Source organism: Bos grunniens, chromosome 3 (assembly GCF_055505025.1).
Source record: "Bos grunniens cultivar Pamir isolate PY7600 chromosome 3, Bosgru_T2T1.0, whole genome shotgun sequence".
NCBI classification, from domain to species: domain Eukaryota; kingdom Metazoa; phylum Chordata; class Mammalia; order Artiodactyla; family Bovidae; genus Bos; species Bos grunniens.
Window position 1 is genome coordinate 89,899,554 of NC_141167.1, and position 21,842 is coordinate 89,921,395.

The 21,842-nt window shown below is 47.6% G+C and overlaps 1 protein-coding gene and 1 long non-coding RNA gene across 4 annotated transcripts in view; one reads left to right on the forward strand and one right to left on the reverse strand.

The window, feature by feature from the left end:
* The window catches only part of KCND3 (potassium voltage-gated channel subfamily D member 3), a 231,761-nt gene that overhangs the window by 42,143 nt on the left and 167,776 nt on the right, over window positions 1–21,842 (reverse strand). The window contains exon 1 of one of the 3 annotated variants that reach the window (XM_086391785.1): window positions 11,133–11,533. The exons of the other annotated variants lie outside the window; for them this stretch is intronic. Coding sequence (XP_086247911.1) covers window positions 11,133–11,362 — 230 coding nt within the window. The 5' untranslated portion in view covers window positions 11,363–11,533. Of the gene's footprint in view, window positions 1–11,132; window positions 11,534–21,842 lie in introns of those variants that run through there. 3 annotated transcript variants of the gene reach the window in all.
* LOC147376052 (uncharacterized) lies at window positions 540–21,236 on the forward strand. The gene is made up of 4 exons (XR_015160672.1): window positions 540–661; window positions 979–1,021; window positions 12,010–12,098; window positions 20,946–21,236. It is a non-coding gene; the product is annotated as an uncharacterized LOC147376052 (long non-coding RNA).

Genomic DNA, 21,842 nt, shown 5'->3' on the forward strand with positions numbered 1-21,842 from the left:
TGGGCCCCACACCCAGTTCTGCGTCACACCAGTATCTGAACCAAAGCCCCACACATCGGCTGCTGGGTGCAGGCTGACAGGAGGCGAGCCTCATACCCTGCGGAACTCACACCTGCACTCCCACTCTTTGGATTTCCTTTGCTTGGCCCCTGGGGCATTCAGACAGGTGTCCTCCCAGCATCCTCTGCCCTCAGCCCCCACCAGGAGAGGCCCTGACGCTTAGAACCAGGGAAGCATGAACAGCTGGTTCAGCTTCCCAGGTGAAGAAACGGGGTGGAGTGGGCACCGCCAGGCAGGTGAATAACCTCAGGCTCCTGGGAATCTGGCTAGAGAAGAGCAGGGGGGCGCAGCTGAAGGCCCACCAGCTGGGAGTGCCCTCTGCATGGAGTAGGTATGGGGGAGAGGTCACTCAGGGTCCCAGGGTGCCCCCAGATCACCCTCTGAACCCTAGCGAGGATGAGAAGCCAGCAGTTTCAATGCCAGCCTTATCAGACCACAGTTCTTCAAATTAATGCACAATCCAATTTATTTTCCCTCTAGGAAATTACGTATTTTTAAAAAATACATGAAGAGTCGGAAAGGAACCATGGCAACGAGGAGGCTGAGCATCAGAGATGAGGCCATGCCTTTTCTCCTGCAGCTGAGGCACCTGATCTTCCAGGTCAGTACCTCTGCCTGTGCCGTCTTCACATCATGGCGTAATGCACAGTGCGAATATTTGTCCAGGTCCCTGGGGTTAGCAGGGGCTGTTGCCTGTAGCCAGGGTGAGCATCCCGAGGCTCCAGCGAGGGCAGAGGGGCCCATGCCTTGCACACCTGTGCCAGGTGAGGGGGCTCTGCTCTGGGCATCTCCCCTAGCCAGGTGCTGCTCTGTAGCTGAGTCAAAGGGTGCAGATGGTTCAGAAGACACAGGTGAGTGCTTGCTAGGATTCACCCACAATAATCCTGTGGCAAATGGGATTTCTCTCCCATTTTACAGATGAGGAAACTGAGGCCCAGAAGCGTTCAGTGACTTGCTCAAGGTAACAATAACCATATTGAGTGAGTGCATATGCTTTTGTCATGCTCCATGCTGAATGCGTTGTACATATCATCTCCCTCTGTTGAGGGCCCCTACCCTACCTGCATGCTGTAAGTTGTCTGAGTGTTTACCGAATTTGCTGAACACACCAGTCTCTCATCAGATGAGGAGCACTGATGATGTACTTGGCCCAGGGGTAGGTCTCCAGTATAGAGGTAAACAAAGAAGTGGGCCTGCCCTTGGGGAGCCCACTATCTGAGACAGATCTGTAGCATCTGACATGAATAGGCTTCATTCACATATGTCTCATGCCAGGCATTGTCTGGACACTGGGCAGAGAAAGATGTAGCAGTGTCATCGTGCCAGTCCTAGGGATGTGCTGACTAGTGGACGAGCCCAAATATCACCCAATCGATTACACTGCAGCAGGGTAAGCTTCAAAATAGAGGCCCCACCGACCAAAGTGGGGCCTGGAGGAGGTGACCCCTGCATTTTCTGGGGAAACCTGGGAGAGCATTGCAGATTCCACAGTGATAAGAGAAAACAACATTTATTGGGCCTCCACTATTGAACATCCATGGGAATAAGACATGGGTGTGTCTTAAGGACAAGAACTGGGTCTGCCCATGGAGCCTGAGTTCTGCATACTGTGCGTGCTGCGTGAGGGATTAGCGAATGATGAGTAATTGAGGTGCTTCTGTCATCTTCTTATTTTCTTATCTCGCCCTAATCTGGCTTTACCAAATGCTCAGAGAAGAGAACTTATTACTAGAGAAACCCCTATGGCTGGGATAAAGATCTGCTTTGGGAGCTGGGGGGTTATTGCCAGAGAATGGATGCTAACATTCAGGTCCTGTTTCTTCCAATGTACTGCTGGTGGAGGGGACCCAGGCCCAGCTGCCAAGATGCTGGCTGAGTTTCCCCTCATAGCTATCTACCTCTGTAGCTCTTGGCTTTGCTGTCTAAGCCATGTACCTATTTATCTTCTCTGCATAAGTCCCTAGGATGTGTCTGCTTAGCCATATGAGGAGGCCCAGTGCCCTAGTATTTGATCAAACAGTGGAAGACCTGACTATATCTGCACCCTGACTCATGTGGTGGTGCCTTTATCCCCAAACACAAAGCAGCGGGCAGACTTTTGGTCACTTTAGCTTCCCCCTGCTTCTGAGAGGAGCCGTCAACTTTCTCTCTTTGGCAGAAGGGACAGCTTAGGCCCAAGGGTGCATCTGAACCCTTAAGGCCTCGGTGGCAGAACAGGGCCAGAGTCTGAGGGGGTGGGGTTCCAGACTGCATTCGGGGAAATGATCCTGCCTGCGGTGTGCCGGCTCCAGCTCTCTGTGTGCCAAGCTGCCCTTCAGACCAGCCCCTTGGCCCCTTGGCCAATTTCAGGAATCTGATAGCACAGTGATGCTCCCTCTCTTTCCTCCTTTCCCCTCTTCTTCCTTCCCCTTCCTTCCTCTTCTTTTTGGTCTGTCATTTTGACTAGTTCATAAGCCCCACTCTTTAGAGATGTCAGGCAGAAGGTGAGAAGAAATTTCTGGGCTCTCCTGGATATTCACACATAGAAAAGTCTTCCTCCTTAGAATCCTGCCCAGCCCCTCCTCTACTGCCAGCAGCCCCTCCCAGGACCCAGGGAGAAAGTGAGGGAAAACAAGGCAGGCTGGGATTACAATGGGAATAAAAGCAGCTCACCTTTCTGAGCTTTTCATGAATGATCTCCCTTAATCCTCATGACAGTCTAGGAGGCAGGTGTTATCAGACTCCCATTCTATAGATGAGGAAGTTGAGGCAGAGAGAGTTTAAATGACTTGCCTCAGCCCCATAGCTCAATGCAATGAGGCCAAGATGTGAACCCCAGAGCCTGTACTTGGCCATTGCTGCCTCCTTGGGAAGGCGGCAAGTCCTGAGAATACCTTCTGATGACATCTCCAGCTGTTAGCTGGCCATACTGACTGTGGGGAGGGTTTCCCACATGCCCGCCTGCTAGCGGCCTCTCCCCTCTCTCGTGGGCATATGTGTCTCATTCATGAAACACGTCAGATTGAAAAGGGCCACCCCAAGACCTGCCCTGCCCTCAAGAACTTGAGGGAGGTAAGGATGATTAGAGTGGAATTAACTCAGATCCTATTGTTTCTTCCAACAAAGCCCTATATGTGCTTATATAGAGGTTCATCCATTCATTCCACACAGACATTTTCAGAGCTTGAAGAGTGACTTGGCTTTTTGCTAGGGACTGCAGGACAGAGAAGAGGCTGCCATGGTTCTCTAGGATGTTGTCACCTCATGGGTCTCCACCAACATCCAAATATACCCACCTTTACACCCAAACCTGAGGAAAAACAGGGGAACTCTGGGTAGGAGGGCCTCTGTTGTACCTTCGTTGGTTCATGTACTAGTCTCCATAGTTCTATGTTGTAAGTATTATTAGCCCCATTTTACAGATGAGAAAACAAAGACTTACAGCAAAAGGCCAAGTAACTGGTCCCAACTCATATAATTATCCACTTGGTGACACTAAACTGCAGCCTGAAAGATTCCAAAGCTTACAAAAGCTCTTCCAAAGCTTTTCACCTCCCTGTGGCCCGCAGAAGGTGAAAATAACCATCACAACTACCTGCCATCACACCTGCAAACATACAAATGGAGGCACCTGGCCTCAGGGATGCTTGTACAGCCTGCAAAGTCACACACACACACACAGCACGCTCCTCATGTCCACACACACAGTTCATGCACAAATAAACATTTCCCCCTAACTTTCGAACTGTGAACACTCCAACTAGTCAATAAGCACATGGAAAAGAATCCAGCTTCATTATACACTAAAAAATGTGAATTAAGGCAGCAAGGAAATACTATCATTTTAGCCCATCGAATCAGCAAAAATTAGGAAAAAAATGAGAAAATAGTCCCAAAGAAGATGCATTGAAATGGGCACTTTCATATACTGCCCATTGGTACATCTCTTTTGGAAAGTGACTTGGCAGTATCCATCAAGAGATACAGAAGTGTCCAGGACCATTGGTCCAGTAGTTTCATCTGAGTGTCATTCAGAAGTAAATGCATAAAAATGTTCAACTCTGCATTGTTCATAATAGCACAGACTTGATACTGACCCAATGGCTTACACTAAGGGATTGGCCATTGAGCTAGGCAAAGGGAACAACGGAAGCTATACATAAAAATACAGAAATGTTAAGAGTGGTTGGGTTTGAGCAACCAGAAGTCACAGTTACTTTTTTCCTCCTACCTTATCCACCTTCTTTCTTCTCAGGCAGAGAGAGGTGGAGGGTCTCCAACAGCTGAAAGGCTGAGCGAGAAACAACCCAGTGTTTTAGCACAGAGGGGTTTTCACCCTTCTGGGACCTCTTCTGTTTTTCTACTAATTTATCAAATATGCAATGGCCAGGCTTTCATATCCCTTAGAGACTGGGCTAAAACCCAAGGGCAACAGGACTGATGTTCTCCAAATTTTCTGGGTGCAGGTGAGAATGTGCATTTTTCCCCTAAGCTTGCCTTCTGGCTCCAAGCCCCAGGCTGGTTGTTCTGAGCAGCCTCCTTGACCCCTCCTGGGTCTGCAGGGCAGATCTGGGCCTCGTTCAGCCTTCCAGGCTTACACGGGCAGGTGCACAGGCCTCGGGCTCTGTCCCATTTTGAGGAGATCCCAGGGCAGGGCCCTAGATGCTGGGCCCAGGGGAGGCCCAGCCCCACACCTCAGCTACCTAAGAAGACCCTCGGAAAGATAGAAGGCCCTGCCTCACTTTTCCTCTCATCTCTGAGAGGCCCAACTCAAGAGGAGAAGCAATTTGGGGTTCTCATTTCAACATGGACAGGCCTTCTTCGATTTCAGGGGAGCTCACACATCCCCATGTGTGGCCACACATAAGCACACACCGTCTTTCACTGGCACACACACACGCGTGCACACACGGGTACACACACATTGCCCCTCCACCTTCGTGTGCTTAGATTCTGCCTGGATGGCGGCCGTGAAAAGGGTCTCACACGTCTCACCTCTGAGGATCCAGGAGGAAAAAAGTACAGCGCAGCTAGAATTCAGCTTAGAGATATGCAACAAACAAAAAAATTCCCCAAGCCCAACAGGGATAAAAAGCTCATTAATGTCTCTGTTCCCCTACTCATTAAGCAAGAGCGCACTCATAAATATTCACAGAATTCTAAAGTAAGACCGAGGTGAAAGTTAAGTTAATGTGCAGCAATTAAGCCTGCTCACAGCTCTTGAGCAGCCTGACTGGGCTCTGGCCTCCCTCAAACTGCCAGTCTCCCAGCGGGGAGCAGAAGGGGCAGGGCAGGGGGCAGACGCTGAGTGATGAGCCCTCCCCACTCCCACCTCTGTGTACCCTCTTGCTAAGAGAGTAAAACTCAAATGTTCTCGCTAAAAAAGAAAAGATGAAGGCCCTGCTGGTGTCTTCTTATTAATAGATGAGAGCACTCCTCTGGTGGGAGGGTCTTAAAAATCACCAAGTGTCCATCACTGGTCACCCTGTTTTTTTTTTTTTTAATTTCAGTGTTATTGAGGTATAATTGACAAATAAAACATATTTATCTTCTCTCTTTGTGAGAACATTTGAGTTTTACTCTCTCAGCAGGGCCTTTGTATGAGCTGCTTTCACAAATAAATTTTACAAATAAAATTGCAAGATATTTGAAGTGCAGATCATGATGACTTGATACATGCATATACTTCTGAAAGGATGCCCCTCATCTAGTTAATTAACATATCCATCACCTCATATATTTACCTCTTCTTTTTTAGTGGGAATATTTGAGTTCTACTTCCTTAGAAAATTTCACTTATACAATACAGCATTATGAACTACAGTCACCATGTTTTATATTAGCTCCTCTGAAAGTTTGTACCCTTTTATTAACCTCTCCCTATTTCCCCTACCCTGCAACCTGGCAACCTCCATTCAACTCTCTATTTCTTGGTTGTTTTTTTTTTTTTACTTTTTTTTTTTAGGTTCCACATATAAGTGATGCCATGCATGACTTATCATTCTCTGGCTTATTTAACTGGGCCAACCACTAACAATGGGGTAACCAGTGTGTGACCTGTCCGAGTGGCCACACCAAGTGACTGAGTCCCAGAGCACATCCTGCAATTCACCTTCAGCCTTTAGCCAGGACCAGGAACGCTGTCACCTCCTGCAGGCATTTCCTCCAGGTTCTGCCCTGATCACTGCCTGCTCCAGGGCTTTCTGACTCTGCTCACTGCAGCCAGATTAATTTTCTTAAATGCAGGTTTAATTGCCTTCTTCCTTCCAAAAAACATTCATGGGCTCCCCATTGACTATGAATTAAGTGCAAACTCCTCGTGTTCTGTGGTCCAAATGCTCCTTTACAGTCTTAATTACCATTACTCTTCACTCATTTCCCAAGTTCCAGCCAAATGGAACTCGAAGCTCTTCTTCAAACACACTTTACACTTTTCTGCTTCCAAGGCTTGTTTGTGGAGCTCCTACTTCCTGGGTTTCCTTCCCCTGCAGCTTTGACCTGTCAAAATCCTAGCTATGTTTCCCAGGCTTACTTCATACCATCTCTTCTATTAAACTACTCCTGTTTCCCACACTCTGATCTAGTCTCCCTCCAGGGTATTTTGCTATGTTCCAGTTGTGTGTATGTGTGAAGTTGCCTCAGTCGTATCCGACTCTTTTGTGACCCTCTGGACTGTAGGCTGCCAAGCTCCTCTGTCCATAGCATTCTCCAGGCAAGAATAATGGAGATTCTGTATTGGACTGGATTCTATACTGGATTGTCATGCCCTCCTCCAGGGGATCTTCCTGACCCGGGAATCCAACCTGCATCTCATTGTCTCCTACACTGGCAGGTGGGTTCTTCACCGCTAATGCCACCTGGGAAGCCCTAGCTCCAGTTATGTCTCTGCAGTTAGGCTAAAAATAATAATGAGGATAAGAGTTAGAATAGTATTAGTTCCTACTTACTGAGTGCCTACTGAGTGCTAGTTGTCTTGCACATATTATACCCTGCAAGGTAAACAGTATTACCCCATTTCACAGGTGGTAACACTGAGGCTCTGAAAGGGTAAGAAGATCAACTTTGACTGGCTCTATGAAGTTTTTGTGGTTTCTTTTTTGCTCCATTATTTCACTCCTACTGTTGGAAGCTCCCTGGGTTGAACTGTGTCTTGTTACAAACATATATATAGAAATCCTAACCCCTGGAACCTGTGGAAGTGCCCTGATCAGGAAGAGGGTCTTTGTGGATGTAATCAAGTTCAGATGGGGCCATATTGCATTAGAGTGGCCTTTAACCCAATGACTAGTGTCCTTATAAGAGGGAGATGTGAACACACACAGAGGGAAGATGGCCATGTAAGGATGCAGGCGGAGATTGCAGTAATGCACGTACAAGTCAAGAACTGGAGGCAACCAGACAAGCCAGCAGAGAGGCAGAGGGCAGGTTCTTCCTCAGAGCCTCTGAAAAGGAACCAGCCCACTGACATCTTGGTTTCTGACTTCCAGCCTCCAGAACTGCAAGGGAATACATTTTGGTCATCCTAAGCATGGAGTTGGTGGTACTTTGTTACAGCAGCCCTAGGAAACAGATTTGTTCTTGTTTCTGTTCAGTCGCTAAGTTGTGTCCGACTCTGCGACCTCATGGACTGCAGCACGCCAGGCTTCTCTGTCCTTCACTATCTTCCGGAATTTGCTCAAATTCATGTCCACTGAGTTGCTGGTACTATAAATATAACACCTCCCTCCAAGGGCAGGATCTGTCTGCATTGTCCTTTCAGGTGCCTAGGGAGGCCTGTGGAGAGGAATGGAGATCTCCCTTCCTTGTGTGCAGAGGTTCCAGGGCTGGGAACAGATCCAGCTTTAGAGGTCTGGAGAGGCCAGTTACCTTACAGCTAGTTGGTAGTGGAGTTGTCCAGGACAGGAGCCCATGGCCTCAGCATCTGGGCAACGGGGCGCCTGGTGTGGACCTGTCTGTACACGTGAGTTCAGTCCTGCCCGGGGCCTGAAAGTACATTTGGGTTTCTTTGGAGCCCTCATCTGTGGGCCTTTTAGAATGTCCTGGGTCTGTGGTGGTGCTGGCAAGAGGACTTGGGGAGGTCTTTCACCTGTCTGCTTAGGAAGCTGAGGGTGGCCCGCTCCAGGGTCCACCTGGGCCTTAGGATCACTTTGGGATTCCGGGTTTCCAGGGGGCAGCCTGAAGGCTGTAGGACTCAGGACACCTGGATGTACCCAGTGATGAGCTGCAAGCCCCTCCCATTCCTCCACACCAGCTGGAGGCCCAGCCAGCATCCTCTCCTCCTGCAGTGCTAGTAGCCGGGTACCCCAGGTGCCCCTCACCCTGGGATCCTATGCCCTCTGTCAGCAGACAGTGGGCTCCTGGATAGAGAGCCAGGAGCAGTCACTGGGCCAGGGAACATGCTACAGCCCCACTGCTGTGGGACGTGGTGAGCACAGCTAGCTCTGAGGGGTGTGTGTGTGTGCTGACGTCACGGAAGTCAGGAAGTGGGGTTCATCTCCTCGTTGTTTATCCCACCTTCTGGGACTGCGAGTGGTGGGGGTTCGGATTCTTTTCAGGAATTATAAGCTACACGCTGAGAGTTTCCCCGCTATGCCCTTGACAGTGTGCCCTGATGAAATTGTACTTCTACTCTCCTCTTTGTGTGTCTTCTTTCATTTTTTTTGAAGTTAAAAATTATATTCTCTTTATTCTAAGATGTACATGACTTTTACATTTTAATATTTCTGAAATAGTGTCATGATCTAAAATTAAGGTATACCTTTTTGTTGTTAGCTTCCCTTGTGGCTCAGATGGTAAAGAATCTGCCTGCAATGTGGGAGCCCTGGGTTCGATCCCTGTGTTGGGAAGATCCCCTGGGGAAGGGAAAGGCCACCCACTCCAGTATTCCGGCCTGGAGAATTCCATGGACTACATAGTCCATGGGGTCACAGAGAGTCGGACTCAACTGAGTGACTTTCACTTTCACTTTCTTTTTGTTGTTATGTAAGCAATTTATTACTGGGGTTAAATATAAATAACGTAAAATTCACCGTTTTGACCATTTTTAGGTGTGTCTAGTTCAGTGGCATTAAATGCATTTACACTTTATAACTATCAAACCATCCATCTCCAGAACTCTCTAGTCTTCCCAAACTTAAACTATGCCTATTAAACACTAATTCCCCATTCCCTCCTCCCCATAGTCCCTGGCAGCCACCATTCAGCTTTCTGTCTCTATGAATTCGATTACTCTAAGTACCTCATATGAGTGGAATCATATAGTATTTGTCTTTTCTGTGTCTGGCTTAATCCCTTGGCATAGCATCCTCCAGGTCCATTTATACTGTAGCATGGGACAAAGTTTCCTTCCTTTATAAAGGCTGAATAATATTCCATTGTGTGTAGCACATTTTGTCTGCCCGTTCATCTGTGGGTGGATATTTGGGTTGCTTCTACCTTTTGGCTGTTGTGAATAACGCTGCTATGAGGGCTGCTGCTGCTAAGTCGCTTCAGTCGTGTCCGACTCTGCGTGACCCCATGGACGGCAGCCCACCAGGCTCCCCCGTCCCCGGGATTCTCCAGGCAAGAACACTGGAGTGGCTTGCTACTATGAGTATGGGTGTACAAACATCTGTTTGAGTCTCTGCTTCCAATTCTTTTGAGTATATACCCAGAAATGGAATTGCTGGATCATTTGGGAGTTTATGTTAATTTTTTTTTGTAGAAGCAATTTCCTCTGTATAATCAGAAATAGGGACATGAGAAGTGGAGAAGGGGAAAAGAACTAATATCTTGTGAATGCACCTTGTGCTAAGAATTTCATGTCATCTTTTCTAAACTTCACAACAAGCCTTTGAGTGAGATACCATTTCCACTTTGTAGATGGGAAAGCCAAGACACAGCCCCCTGCGGCAGGTCGTGTGGTTTTTAAGTGTGGAGCAGCCATCTGCACCCAGACAGATGGTGGCGGGGCCCAGCCTGGGGGCTGAGCTGTGGGTGGAATCACAGGAGTCTGGGGTCCCACTGCTCCATGGTCTCTCTCCTTCTTTCCCAGTACCACCAAGTAGGCTGCTGGGGAGATGGTGAACTTTCTTCAGAGAACCCAGAGCGTCCTGCGGGTTGGGCAGGGGAATGTGTGAGTTTGTTGGGAGAATCCCTACCCGAAGCAAGCAGTGGTACGTGTGTCCTCCTTCAGTCTTCTTATCTAAATCTCCCCGCTCCTTTAAATGGGGTCTCACGTTTCACAGTGGCCAAAGTGCCCACTGTCCCACTGTTCCCCCTCTGTTGAAGCTACTCTGGTCCCCAGCACAGCATGGCCTTCGCGTCACATCCCAGCCCGCAGATCGGGCCTGATGCTTCTAAGGCATCCAGAGATTGAGCTCATTTAAAGATTGATCCACTCTTTCTCTTTGTTCCCATTTTGAGCTTTGGTTCTTTTTTAATGGTGCTAGTTTTACGCTTTCCAATCTGAAGAACATTTTCCTTGATGGGAAAAGCAAAAGAAAAATAGAAGCTGCATAACGCATTTCATTGTGGGGCGCTTTTGCCCTGCAAAGCACTTCGTGACTAGCAGCTCATTTTGTCCTCCTGTGCGACCCTCACAGTGAAGCGGGGTGGGGTTATGAGCTGGTCAGTGAGGCTGAATGACTCACACAAGGTCCCTCAGCTAGTTAGCAGCCCAGGCAAGACCAGGAGGTACCAATCCACGGCCCGAGATCTTAGGGGAAGTTGATTACACAAGCACAAATAATCCCAATCAGGAGGCATCTAAAGCCACTAATGTAGCCACGCTGGGGACTCTCTGTACAAATTCACATTTGAAAACTGAAACAAAAGGGAAAGGCTGCTTTAGTTGTGAATAGACAAAGCCCAGCACTGGGGAGCAGCGTGGCCCCCAGAGAAGGATGTGGAAGATGCTGGCTTCCTAGGGAAAGTGCAGAGGCGCACTAAAAACGTTTTTAGCTGTGCTGCTAGCATGATCCCATGCCCTTCCCAACTCAAAGGAAAAATAGAGTCCAACAAACATAACAAAACCAAACAAGAAATGACGATCACAGCAAAGAACAAGACAGGGTCAATCTGCTGCTTAGAGGAAAGTGGAGAGAGACACTGACCTCGAGGAGACAGCTCTGTGGAAGGCAGGGGAGCGCCGAGCGGGGGCTCCTAGCTGATGGGGGCTGAGGGGAGGTGTCCAGGCTTCGGCAGCCGTTGGCCAGCCGGGTGACTCATAGCCAGCCACCCCGCTTTCCTGCCCCCTCATGTTCCAGATGCCCAAGTGTTTACCACACTCCACTCCTCCTTCTCCTGCCCTGGCTGTTCTGCTCTGTCCACACACCACCTGCATTATTAAATGCCAGCCAGATGCTGTTGTCTGCTGAAGGTACAGAGCTTGCAGCTTGCACGTGCTTTGTTAGGAAGAGAGATTCACAACAACACTCATCTAACGAGACTAATCTAAGTCATCAAACTAAGGCTTTCTCCTTGGTATGATCGGAAAAATGGACAGAAAACTGAAAAAAAAGCTTAAAAAAATAATTCTGCATCTGTATATACGCCACCAAAATTGCCTCAAGCTTCATTTAGAGTCATTTTGAGGGGTGCCAGTGGTCCAGGCACCACACAATGGGAAACAGTAGAGTACAGTGGGGGTCACTAGTGCCCCAAAACTCTTATGAGTTTTTGACCTATGAGTCTGTGGTCCAGGATCCTCCTCCTTTTCTAGCACAACAGCCCACCGTGTTCAGTTTTTCCTGTCAACTCTCACGTGCTTCCTCGCTGTGTGTGCATTCCTGGGAGTATATGGTTTAAGTTCTTTGGGTGGATCACAGCACTTCCCCGCAGGCCAGACCCACTTGAAGATTTAAGGTGTAAGGTGACACTGGCCACATGACTGCACTTGTGTGTTGCATTTGTCTTCAATTATGTAACTTTCTTTCTAGTCTTTTCATATTTACTGAACTTTTAAAGTTTCTTTTTTTTTCATAATGAAAGTCATGTGTGTTCATTGAAGGAAATCTAACCACCAAGCAGAAATGCAGAAAGAACTAACTGTCCATCGTTCCATTACCCAAAGACACCACGTAAGTATGTTGTTTTCTACCAGTATTTCTTGCTGCTGTTTTAGAAATCTGTGCAATTTTGTCTCCTGCATTTTCCCACACCGCCATGAGCTCATCATAAACATGATCCTAGGGGCTTCCCTGGTGGTCCACTGGCTAAGACACCAGGCTCCCAATGCAGGGGACCCGGTTAACTCCCTGGTTGGGGAACTAGATCCCACATGTTGCAATTAAGAGTTCGAATGTTGCAACTAAAGATCTTATGGGTTGCAACTAAGACTCAGCGCAGTCAAATAAATAAATAAATATTTTTGAAAACATCATTCTATATGGTTGCATTTCAATCACTTCTAACCTTTGCTCTTACAAATAACACTATTAATAACTGTTAATACCACTATTAATACCTTCTGAATTAGCACTATTTCCACAGGATAGATCTAAGAAGTGACTATCCCACCTGCAATGTTTGAATGGGACTATTTGCTGCACACTTAGCAGATTTGGATACTCATTTAAAAAACTAGAAACGTTTGCAAATTTGCAAGGCAAAAGTAGCTATCTTGTCTGAATTTTCATTTTGATTACAAGTAAGATTAAAGAATTTTCATCGTTTGGAAAGCTGGCTTTATTTCTTCTTTAGTGAATTGTTTATCTCATCCTTGGCTCACTTTCCCATTGTGCTTTAGGGGTTTTATTATTGATATGTGTGAACTCTTTATATGTTAAAGATATTAACCATTTATCCAATATTTGCCGCAACTGTATTTTTCCCAGTTGGACTTTTAAAACTCCAGGTTCATTAGAGGTATCTCATGTAGCCACACTGATTTTTTTAGATGCCCCATTTTCTTCCTAGTTAGAATTACATGTGATTTTTATTGTTATAATTCTATTCTTAGAGTCTCTCATTCCTTGTGAGATATGTTTTCTTCTAGCAGCCATGGGACCTTAATAACGTTACTCCTGACTTCCCAGGTCTAGGATATGTGTTTGCTGTGACCTGGCATGCTTGCCCATTGCATGCACTGCCCCTCTCTTGATCCCTTGTTAGCACACAGAGACGTTTGGGTCTCAGGCCCTCAGGCATGATGTAGGGTTTTTCCTCTTTCTCTTGTTAATGTTTGTTTGAATCAGAAGGTTGCTCACAGGTGGGTTATTTTGTTCATGAATTCTGAACAAAATAGTTTCTGAAAGGTTCCTAAAGCTGAATAATTCATTCAGGGTTTTCATAGGACATGGCAAAGTCCTTACTCATGGGAGATATGGATTTCCTATAATAATAATAACAGCTCACACTGAAGATGTTTTAGTTGCTCACTCATGTCTGACTCAGTGACCCCAAGGAATGTAGCCCGTCAGGCTCCTCTGTCCATGGAAATCTCCAGGCAAGAATACTGGAGTGGGGTGCCATTCCCTTCTCCAGGGGACCTTCCTGACCCGGGGATTGAACCCAGGTCTCCTATATTGCAGGCAGATTCTTTACCATCTGAGCCACCAGGGAAGCCCATCACTGAACGATCATTTCAAATAGGCCACTCATTCTAAGCACTTCACATGAATTATCTGGTTTAATCTCCAACAATCCTACGAGGATGGCACTATTATTATTGCCAGATTTCAGATGAGAAAACTAAGGCACAGATTGAGTAATTTGCCCAAATGAGGAGCAGAATGGGGAGACATGCGCACATAGTGTGCGCTCCTAGGAGAGCAGATGTGCATGCCGATAGCAGTGGGAATTTCCCTGAGTGGAGTGGGTGAGATATGAGGAAACAGGAAGTGCCCAAAGGGGAGAGAAGGCAACAGGGGCTGAGCCGACCGGAGTGAGTACCCTGTGTACTCTCCTGCTGCGCTCCTTGAGGCTCTTGTGGTCACAATGCAGGAATCCTATTTGAATAGGAATCTCAGCACTCCCCAGGGGGCCCAGGACACTGAGCAGGCAGAATTTCATACCTGCTGACTTTGCAAGTCAAGTACTGGGGTTCCTAAGCCCAGTGAGGGCCCAGAACAGATAACTGCAGTGATTACAATGGCAATAGCTCACTTGAAGTGAGCACTTAGTACATGCCAAGCACTGAGCTAACAACTATGTATGCATCAGCTTACGCACTCCTGATACCAATCCTAGGAGGCTGGAGCTATTAATATTACTAGACCCATTATTTATGTATTTATTTTGGCTGTGCTGGGTCTCTGTTGCTGTGTGGGCTATTTTCTAGTTGGAGTGCGCTGACTTCTCACTGCAGTGGCTTCTCTTGTGGAGCATGGGCTCCAGGCCCATGGGTTTCAGTAGCTGCAGCAGGCAGGCTCAGCAGTTGTGGTGCATGGACTTAAGTTGCTCTGCGCCATGGCATGTGGAATTTTTCCCAGACCAGGGATCAAACTCATGTCCCCTGCATTGGCAGGTGGATTCTTATCTAACTGTACACCAGGGACGTCCATTATACCCATTTTGTATATGAGGAAACAGACTCAGAGAGATTACAAAGCTTTCGTTAGAAGAGCCTGCATGACTCCAAAGTCTATATATTGTCCCATTCCCCTCTGACACCCCCTCCCCCAGGTGGGTGGTGTTGGTCTCATCTAGCTCCTCCCTCCCTCCTGCTCCAGACACCCTGATGATCAGCCAGGGCTGAGGGGAGGAAGACGAAATGGAGCTTCACTGGTCCAGCAGGAGACCCTGCCATTCTTTCTCTAGAGCCCTGGGATAGAGAGCGAGTAAGAAAGAAGGTTTGCAGCTTCTGGGTTGTTCTATTCCATCTCCGTCCTCTTCTGCTCAGGGGCTTCTCCAAAGGGAGAAGCTCTGCCCCTCCACTGCAAGAAGCGTGGCCTGATGGGGCACATCTGGGCATGGGAAGCCCAGTGACCAGGGTTCCAGCCACTTTTGCTGGGTTCAGGGCTGTGTTCAGTGCTGGCATCAAGATCAGACAAAGGCTTTTTCCTTCCTTCACAGAGCCTGACATTCACACAATGTTCCGGGGCTCTGTGAACAAAGCTGGGACCCAGCTTTTCCTTCCATCTACCTGTGGCTGTCTCATAATAACTGTCTCGCTTTATGGGCTTCTGTTTCGGCTTTGAGCTTGTTACTGCTCTTGTATGAAGAGACAAAGAAGAGTGCGTGTATACTCTTCAGCTCCATCTCCCGTTGGTCACAATGTGAACCCTCTTTCCTGGTTGAGCCTGCTCTCTCCCTGTCTCCTCAAGGAACACATGCCCTCTGTGGGCCTCAGGTGCTGCCAGCTGCTGCCTTGACAAGCCCTCTGGTTGGAAGGCTCGGAGGTATTTATTTAGGTCCCCGAGAAGGCTCGGTAGTCCCTAGTTCACAGGCCTTTCCAGGGAGGATGGATTTTCACTGTTACTTCTGGGGGAGCCCTGGGATCTGTTAGGTGCTGCAAGCCTGGTAGGCTGGGGTTTGGAGGGAGCCCACCTGCAAACTCCGCTCAGCTTTCTGTCCTCTGATTTGGACACTCGGATTTGCCCTTTGCTGTTCTCACCACCCTCTTTGCCTCCGCTTCCCCCTGCAACCCCCTCCCCCCTCCCCGCCCCGCCGCCTTGCCCCGGCCTTCACCACACCAGTCTTTCTGGTGGGGTCTTTCTCTGAACAAATGAGGTGCCCAGAACCAACGCACCACCTCCTAGCTGCCTTCCAGCCTTGTGATGCTTACAGCCCTCTGCAGCCTTGCTCACACCCCAAGCAGTGCTCCCTTTGGCCTTGATGCTGGGTCTGTCGGGGCCATTTCCCCAGCCCTGGTGCTTGGCAGTCTTTCTTCCCCAGTAAACTCATTAGGTTGAGGTCTCAGCACTCATTCAGGAATCACCCTAGACACCAAGGTGAAGAAGACAAATCAATATATTTCCCACTTCCACTTTAGTCAGGAGCAAGTCACGGGAACAAATGGTTGCACCACTGTGTGAGGAGCGCTAGAAAGCAGTCAGACGAGGAAGACTGGAAACTGAGGGAGAAGGTGACCAACCGCATCTCTGGTGTGCTTTAGTGTGTGATCAGAGGTGGAGTGGGTGGGAAGACCTAAAATGAAAGTGGGTGCTTGGGCAGTTCTTGAAGGATGAGTAGGAATCCTCTAGGTGGACAAGCTTCTGCTGAGTGTAGAAGGGGGCAGTGAAACTGGGCTTTCCAGACAGAGCAGAGTGGACGAGTAAGGCAGCAGTTTAGGAATGCCGTGGGTAATAGGGGTGTACAGGGTAAGAGAGGATGAGTTGGGCAAACCACGAAGCCATGGTAGGTGAGGGCTGAGCCGGGGGAGCTCCTAAGGTCAACAGCATCATCAGCGAGGCAGAGAACAGTCTTCAGGAGTGGAGAGACGACGCGCCTGCCTTAAGATGTGAAATTCGAGGCAGGTGCGAGAACAGGTAGACAGTTACTGTCCCTTGGCTGTCGTCTCTCCTGACTTTGAGCACTGTCCCTGTGTGACATTATCCGCTCACCACCAGAATAAGTGACAGCTCTTACATCTCAGTCCCTGTCCAGTCCTCCGTTCTGAGATCAGACTCATATAATCCAACAGCTCATTCAACATCTCCACCTAAATGAACCCCCTCTCCCCAGCACTCCAGTCTCAGCATGCTGTGAACTGAGCTGATGAACCAAAGGCAAGTGCTACTCCTCGGACGTGCCGACGGATGTGCCGTCTCAGGGGCAGTGCCCCCTGACTGCCTGAGTTAGCATGCAGGGCAGCATCCTAGACTCCCCACAGTAGGAACATGGCTTAGCATGTCTTTGATGTCAAGCCTGCTCATTTACGCTCCCTCCCCTAATCTCTACTGCTGCTCCCCTGGTCCCCATCATCTCTTCCCTGGACTATAATTACAACTGTCTGCACTCCCCTCCCCTCAGTCCAACTCTCTACCAGTCCATCCTCTATTGCCAGCAGGGTGGATCTCAGTCTATATTTATTTATTTCTGCTTCCCCACTAGAATATAAGTTCCATGAAGGCAGAAACCTCTGTTCACTGTTCCCAGCGCCTGGCATATAATAGGAGCTCAATAAATATCAGTTGAACAAATGACTAAATGAATCTTAACATTCAAATCTGATCCCTTCATTCCTCCAGACTCCAGCGTGGCTCCTTAGAGGGCTAAAGACACAAGCCCATTTCTTAGTGTAGCATGCATTATTGCTCGGGTCTGGCCCCAGTTTAGTTCTTAAGCCTCTTGGACTTACTCATGACTCTGTATCTGCCTACATTCCAACTGTGATCACTTCCTTGCAGTTCCTTGAGCATCTCTGAAGCCAGCAGTTTTCAAATTACAGTCTGCAGAGTCCTGTGGGTCGGGTCTTGAGACTCAGAGAGTCAGTGACTATATGGGTAGAGGAGCATTCGGAGTGCAAGAATGAACAATAGATTTTAGTTGTAAACATGATATGAAAAGCACACTGTATGGTTCAGATTCCACAATGCAACCAACCCACTACCTGCAGGGGGTGTAATGGTAAAGAATCCGTCTGCTAATGCAGGAGACGCACGTGATGCGGGTTTGATTCCTGGGTGGGGAAGACCCCCTGGAGGAGGAAATAGCAACCCACTCCAGTATTCCTGCCTGGGAAATTTCATGGGCAGAGGCGCCTAGCGGGCTGCAATCTATGGGGCTGCAAAGAATCAGATACAACTTGGTGACTGAGCACGAACACATGCACAAAAAATAATATCCGCTACCTGACAAGGCTACAGAAGTACTTCCTGCCTTTCCAACTCCTCATCTGTGTGACAGGGCTGGGACTAACGTGCGGTTCCTGAAGCTCCTAGAATGCCAGATTTAAGGAGGCCCACACTCTCAGGACCCACCCTGTGCTCGCATGACCTTGGATGAGGGTACGGACTTAAACCTTCTGCCCTAGGTGCCTTCCTTGTCCTGACCCCAGTCCTGGCAGTAAACGCTGTGTGGGTCTGGGTTTTCTTCAGATACCTCAGCTAAAACCTCATAGAACAACAGATTGAAAGCAGAGATAGAGGAGAGAATCCAGCTGTTTTCTATTAAGGCAGGCCTTAAAGAGATTTGCAACAAGGTAAAATAATGCCACTCTTCTCGCTGGTTTTATTTTGGAAAATACAGCTATTTTTATAAGATTATGTTAACATGCAATGGAATTATTATTTTTAAATAAATTAATGAATGGATATTTTAAATACTCAAAAAATTCCAGTTTTAATTTCTAATACCATATACATCCCACAAAAATAAAGTGCTTTGGGAGTCTCAATAATTTTTCTGAGATCAGAAAGGTTGAGAACTGCTCTATTAAACTAGAAGATGTGGGGAATCACTCTTTTTATATAAAGGTAAACACGGTTTGCATGAATTTTATAATTAAACAGAACTTCAGACAAATTGAGGTAGATCAATTCAGGCAGCACTCCTCCTGGCCTCAAAGTCTGTAATCCCTTTTTCTTTTAATGTGAAATCGAAAAAAAGTGAAAGTGTTAGTTGCTCAGTTGTGTCCAACTCTCTGTGGCCCCGTGGACTGTAGCCATGAGGCTTCGAACTCTGAGACTAGCCTGGGTTGCTGAGTGACAGTACGGATCAGATTTGGCAATTCTTTTTCTGGGTTTTTTTTTTTTTTTTTTTCTGGAGACTTTCTAATTTCCTGAAAAATTTCTAGGGAGGGTTTGGCCAATCAAAGGTATCTTTAATAAACATTAATGGAATTCTCCAATTATCTCTTCTATAATTTTATATCTCTTCCTTCTCTAAACTGTTTTCATCTTTTCTGAAAATGCCTCCTAAAGGTCAGGGCAGCTTGAATTATTTCCAAGACCAGTGCAGGGAAAGGTGAACATGGAGGGGGTCCCCAGGTCCTGCTTGACTTAGACTCACAACTCCTTCATCTGAAAGTTCAATTTTCAGTTCAGATCGAGTTTCTCTCCGTGTGTCTCCCCCAGCTCCCCCTCTCCTGCCCCACCAATGTTGTGGCAGAGTGACAAATGTGATGCTGGAGATAACTGAGCGGAAGAGAAAGGTAGTTCTAGTGAATAAATACACCTTTGGTAAACCTGCTCACCAACATGCCTTCATAACTAAAAACAGCCACTCTATTCCCCATGGTTGCTGTGAAAGTCGACAGGCTTTTGTATTTCTATGGGAGCCATCTCTCTTCCCTCACCAGCAAACAGACATTATACCAGGTCCAGGAAATAATTAAAGTTTCAGGGGCGGCTGGGAGGCAAGAGGGGAGAGAGCCAGCAAAGCATTAGGACCAAACACTGGCAGTGTTATCAAGCTGGCCGTGGTCCCTAGTTCCTGGTGGCAGCCGAACTTCCGTATTCACTCATTTTCATGGAGATAGAGAAGAAATGGAGGCTTTGCTTTTTGCCAGTTTTGACACCTCTCTGCTTTGCACATTAACAGGCTTGCCGTTTGACACCATGTCTGATCCATCCACTGCTCTGCAGAGGTGTCAGGCAAACTTGCTGGAGATACTAAAGCCCAATTATGGCGCCCAGTTTACACTTGGATCTTGACAGATGCTGGAAACCTTTTAGACTCTGGGATGATTAGTGCAGACCTTTCTCTTGCTTGCAAGCAGCCTGGAACACTTGCACCTGTTTGGTCGGCATCCAGTGCGTCCCTAATGAGTGGCCTTCCCCAGCACGGCCCAGAGGGGCGGCAAAGGCTCAGTGACAAGGAGCCAGAGGCCCACAAAGGAAAGGTGACTTGCCTGAAATTATACGTCAAGCCTGTAACAAGTCTTCAGCTCCTTAGGAATCATGCTCAAAATGAGAAATTCAGACAGGTCGAAGCAAGAGCATTAAGCCAGCCAGAATTTGTTGGATGAGGAAGAGAATGAATTAAGGGTACTGCTGTCCAAATATTGATGGTGTTGATTTCTGGAATAATTACTCTGCCTTCTGCTGCCCATACACAAAGGCCAGGAGTCTCAGACGGAGTCTCTCAATGTCACTTTCTTTATGAATTTCTTAATCCAGGGGGACATCTCCCTAAATATAGAACTGATAAATGGTACATACATAGATGTTCAGGGAAGGTGGTTGTGGGCAGTTGTAGCTAAAAACCTTTAAGAACAAACTAATCTGACTAAAGCTGAAAAAGAAAGAGTGAAGAAAACCCAATAAGAAGTGGCACTGACTGGGGCTTATTTCAGGAGGAAAATGGACTGTCCAGGGTATGGGTGAAGGGCCCAAACACACAGGCTAAGAGTGGGAAGAAGGCTGGTTTCCCATAGTTAAGAATACTTCCTTGACAACACAGGAAGTACGGCTCTGAGTTATCTGAGATGGCCACTTGGGTGAGCCTCACTCCACTCATGCAATTTCACATGGGACCAGACCAAGGAGTTAAGCCATGGAGAGGTTTAGGTATGTTCATCCAGCTCTCTTCCTGTTTCTGGGACCACCTGAAAGTCAGAAGAGGAAAATGCCTGGGAACAAAAGTAGCCTCTGATGCCCCTAGAACTTGCAGACACTCCTATGAGGGGCAGGTGTCTCTAAACACTACAACAGAAATGAATTCTAATCCTGTTGCTCAGACTCAGATTTACTGCTCCTTCTATTAAAAAGAGCTTGAAAAACAAAACCCAAGAGCTTAAAACCAGAACTCGAGTCTTATCAAACTTAAAAGATATTTTCCCCAGCTTAGGCTTCCCTGGTGGCTCAGAGGTTAAAGTGTCTGCCTGCAATGCAGGAGACCTGGGTTCGATCCCTGGGTCAGGAAGATCCCTTGGAGAAGGAAATGGCAACCCACTCTAGTATTCTTGCCTGGAGAATCCCATGGACGGAGGAGCCTGGTGGGTTACAGTCCACAGGGTCGCAAAGAGTCGGAGCGACTTCGCTTTCACTTTCCCCAGCTTAACATACTCATCTCAGCTCTCTCTGGCTTGCTTTCACTTGCAGGTTGTTGTGGTCCTCAGTCTCTACTCTCCCTACTGACTGAGAATGTGATCTGAAGCTTAGAAAGGAATTCCGATCACCTCATCTGATCTTTTATCCAAAATAGAACCTCTCAACAGCAAGCTTGATGGGAGGCCATCCAGTCTTTGAACTCTGGTCACAATGAAGAACTTGATTACTTTTCCGTGCAATTAGATTATCAGAGACACCAACCATGAGAGAGTCTTCCTCAAGATGAAGTCCAAATCTGCTTCCCTCTAACTTGTATGAAAAAGTGAAAGTGATAGTCGCTCAGCCGTGTCTGACTCTTGGTGACTCCATTGACTGTAACTCGCCAGGCTCCTCTGTCCATGGAATTCTCCAGGGAAGAATGCTGGAGTGGGTTGCCATTTCCTTCTCCAGGGGATCTTCCCAACCCAGGGATCGAACCTGGGTCTCCTGAATTGCAAGCAGATTCTTTTACTGTCTGAGCCACCAGGGATGCCCCTAACTAGCATGTGTGCATGCTCAGTCGCTTCAGTCATGTATGAATCTTTGTGACTCTATGGACTACAGCCTACCAGGCTCTTCTGTCCATGGAATTCTCTAGGCAAGAATACCAGAGTGGGTTGCCATGCCCTCTTCCAGGGGATCTTCCCAACCCAGGGATTGAATCCACGTCTCCCGCATTGCCAGTGGATTCTTTACCGCTGAGCCACTGGGGAAGCCCCTAACTAGGATACCTGGGTCCTAATTCTGCTTTCTGAGGATACATGAAGCAAGTTTCTTATTTATTTTTTATATGACAGCTCTGCAGGTATTTGAAGACAACCAGCAGATCCCTCTGCATCTTCCTTCAATTTTCCTAGCAGGTCATGGCTCAGGCCCCTCACTAGCCAGATTGCTCAACTGTGGACATGC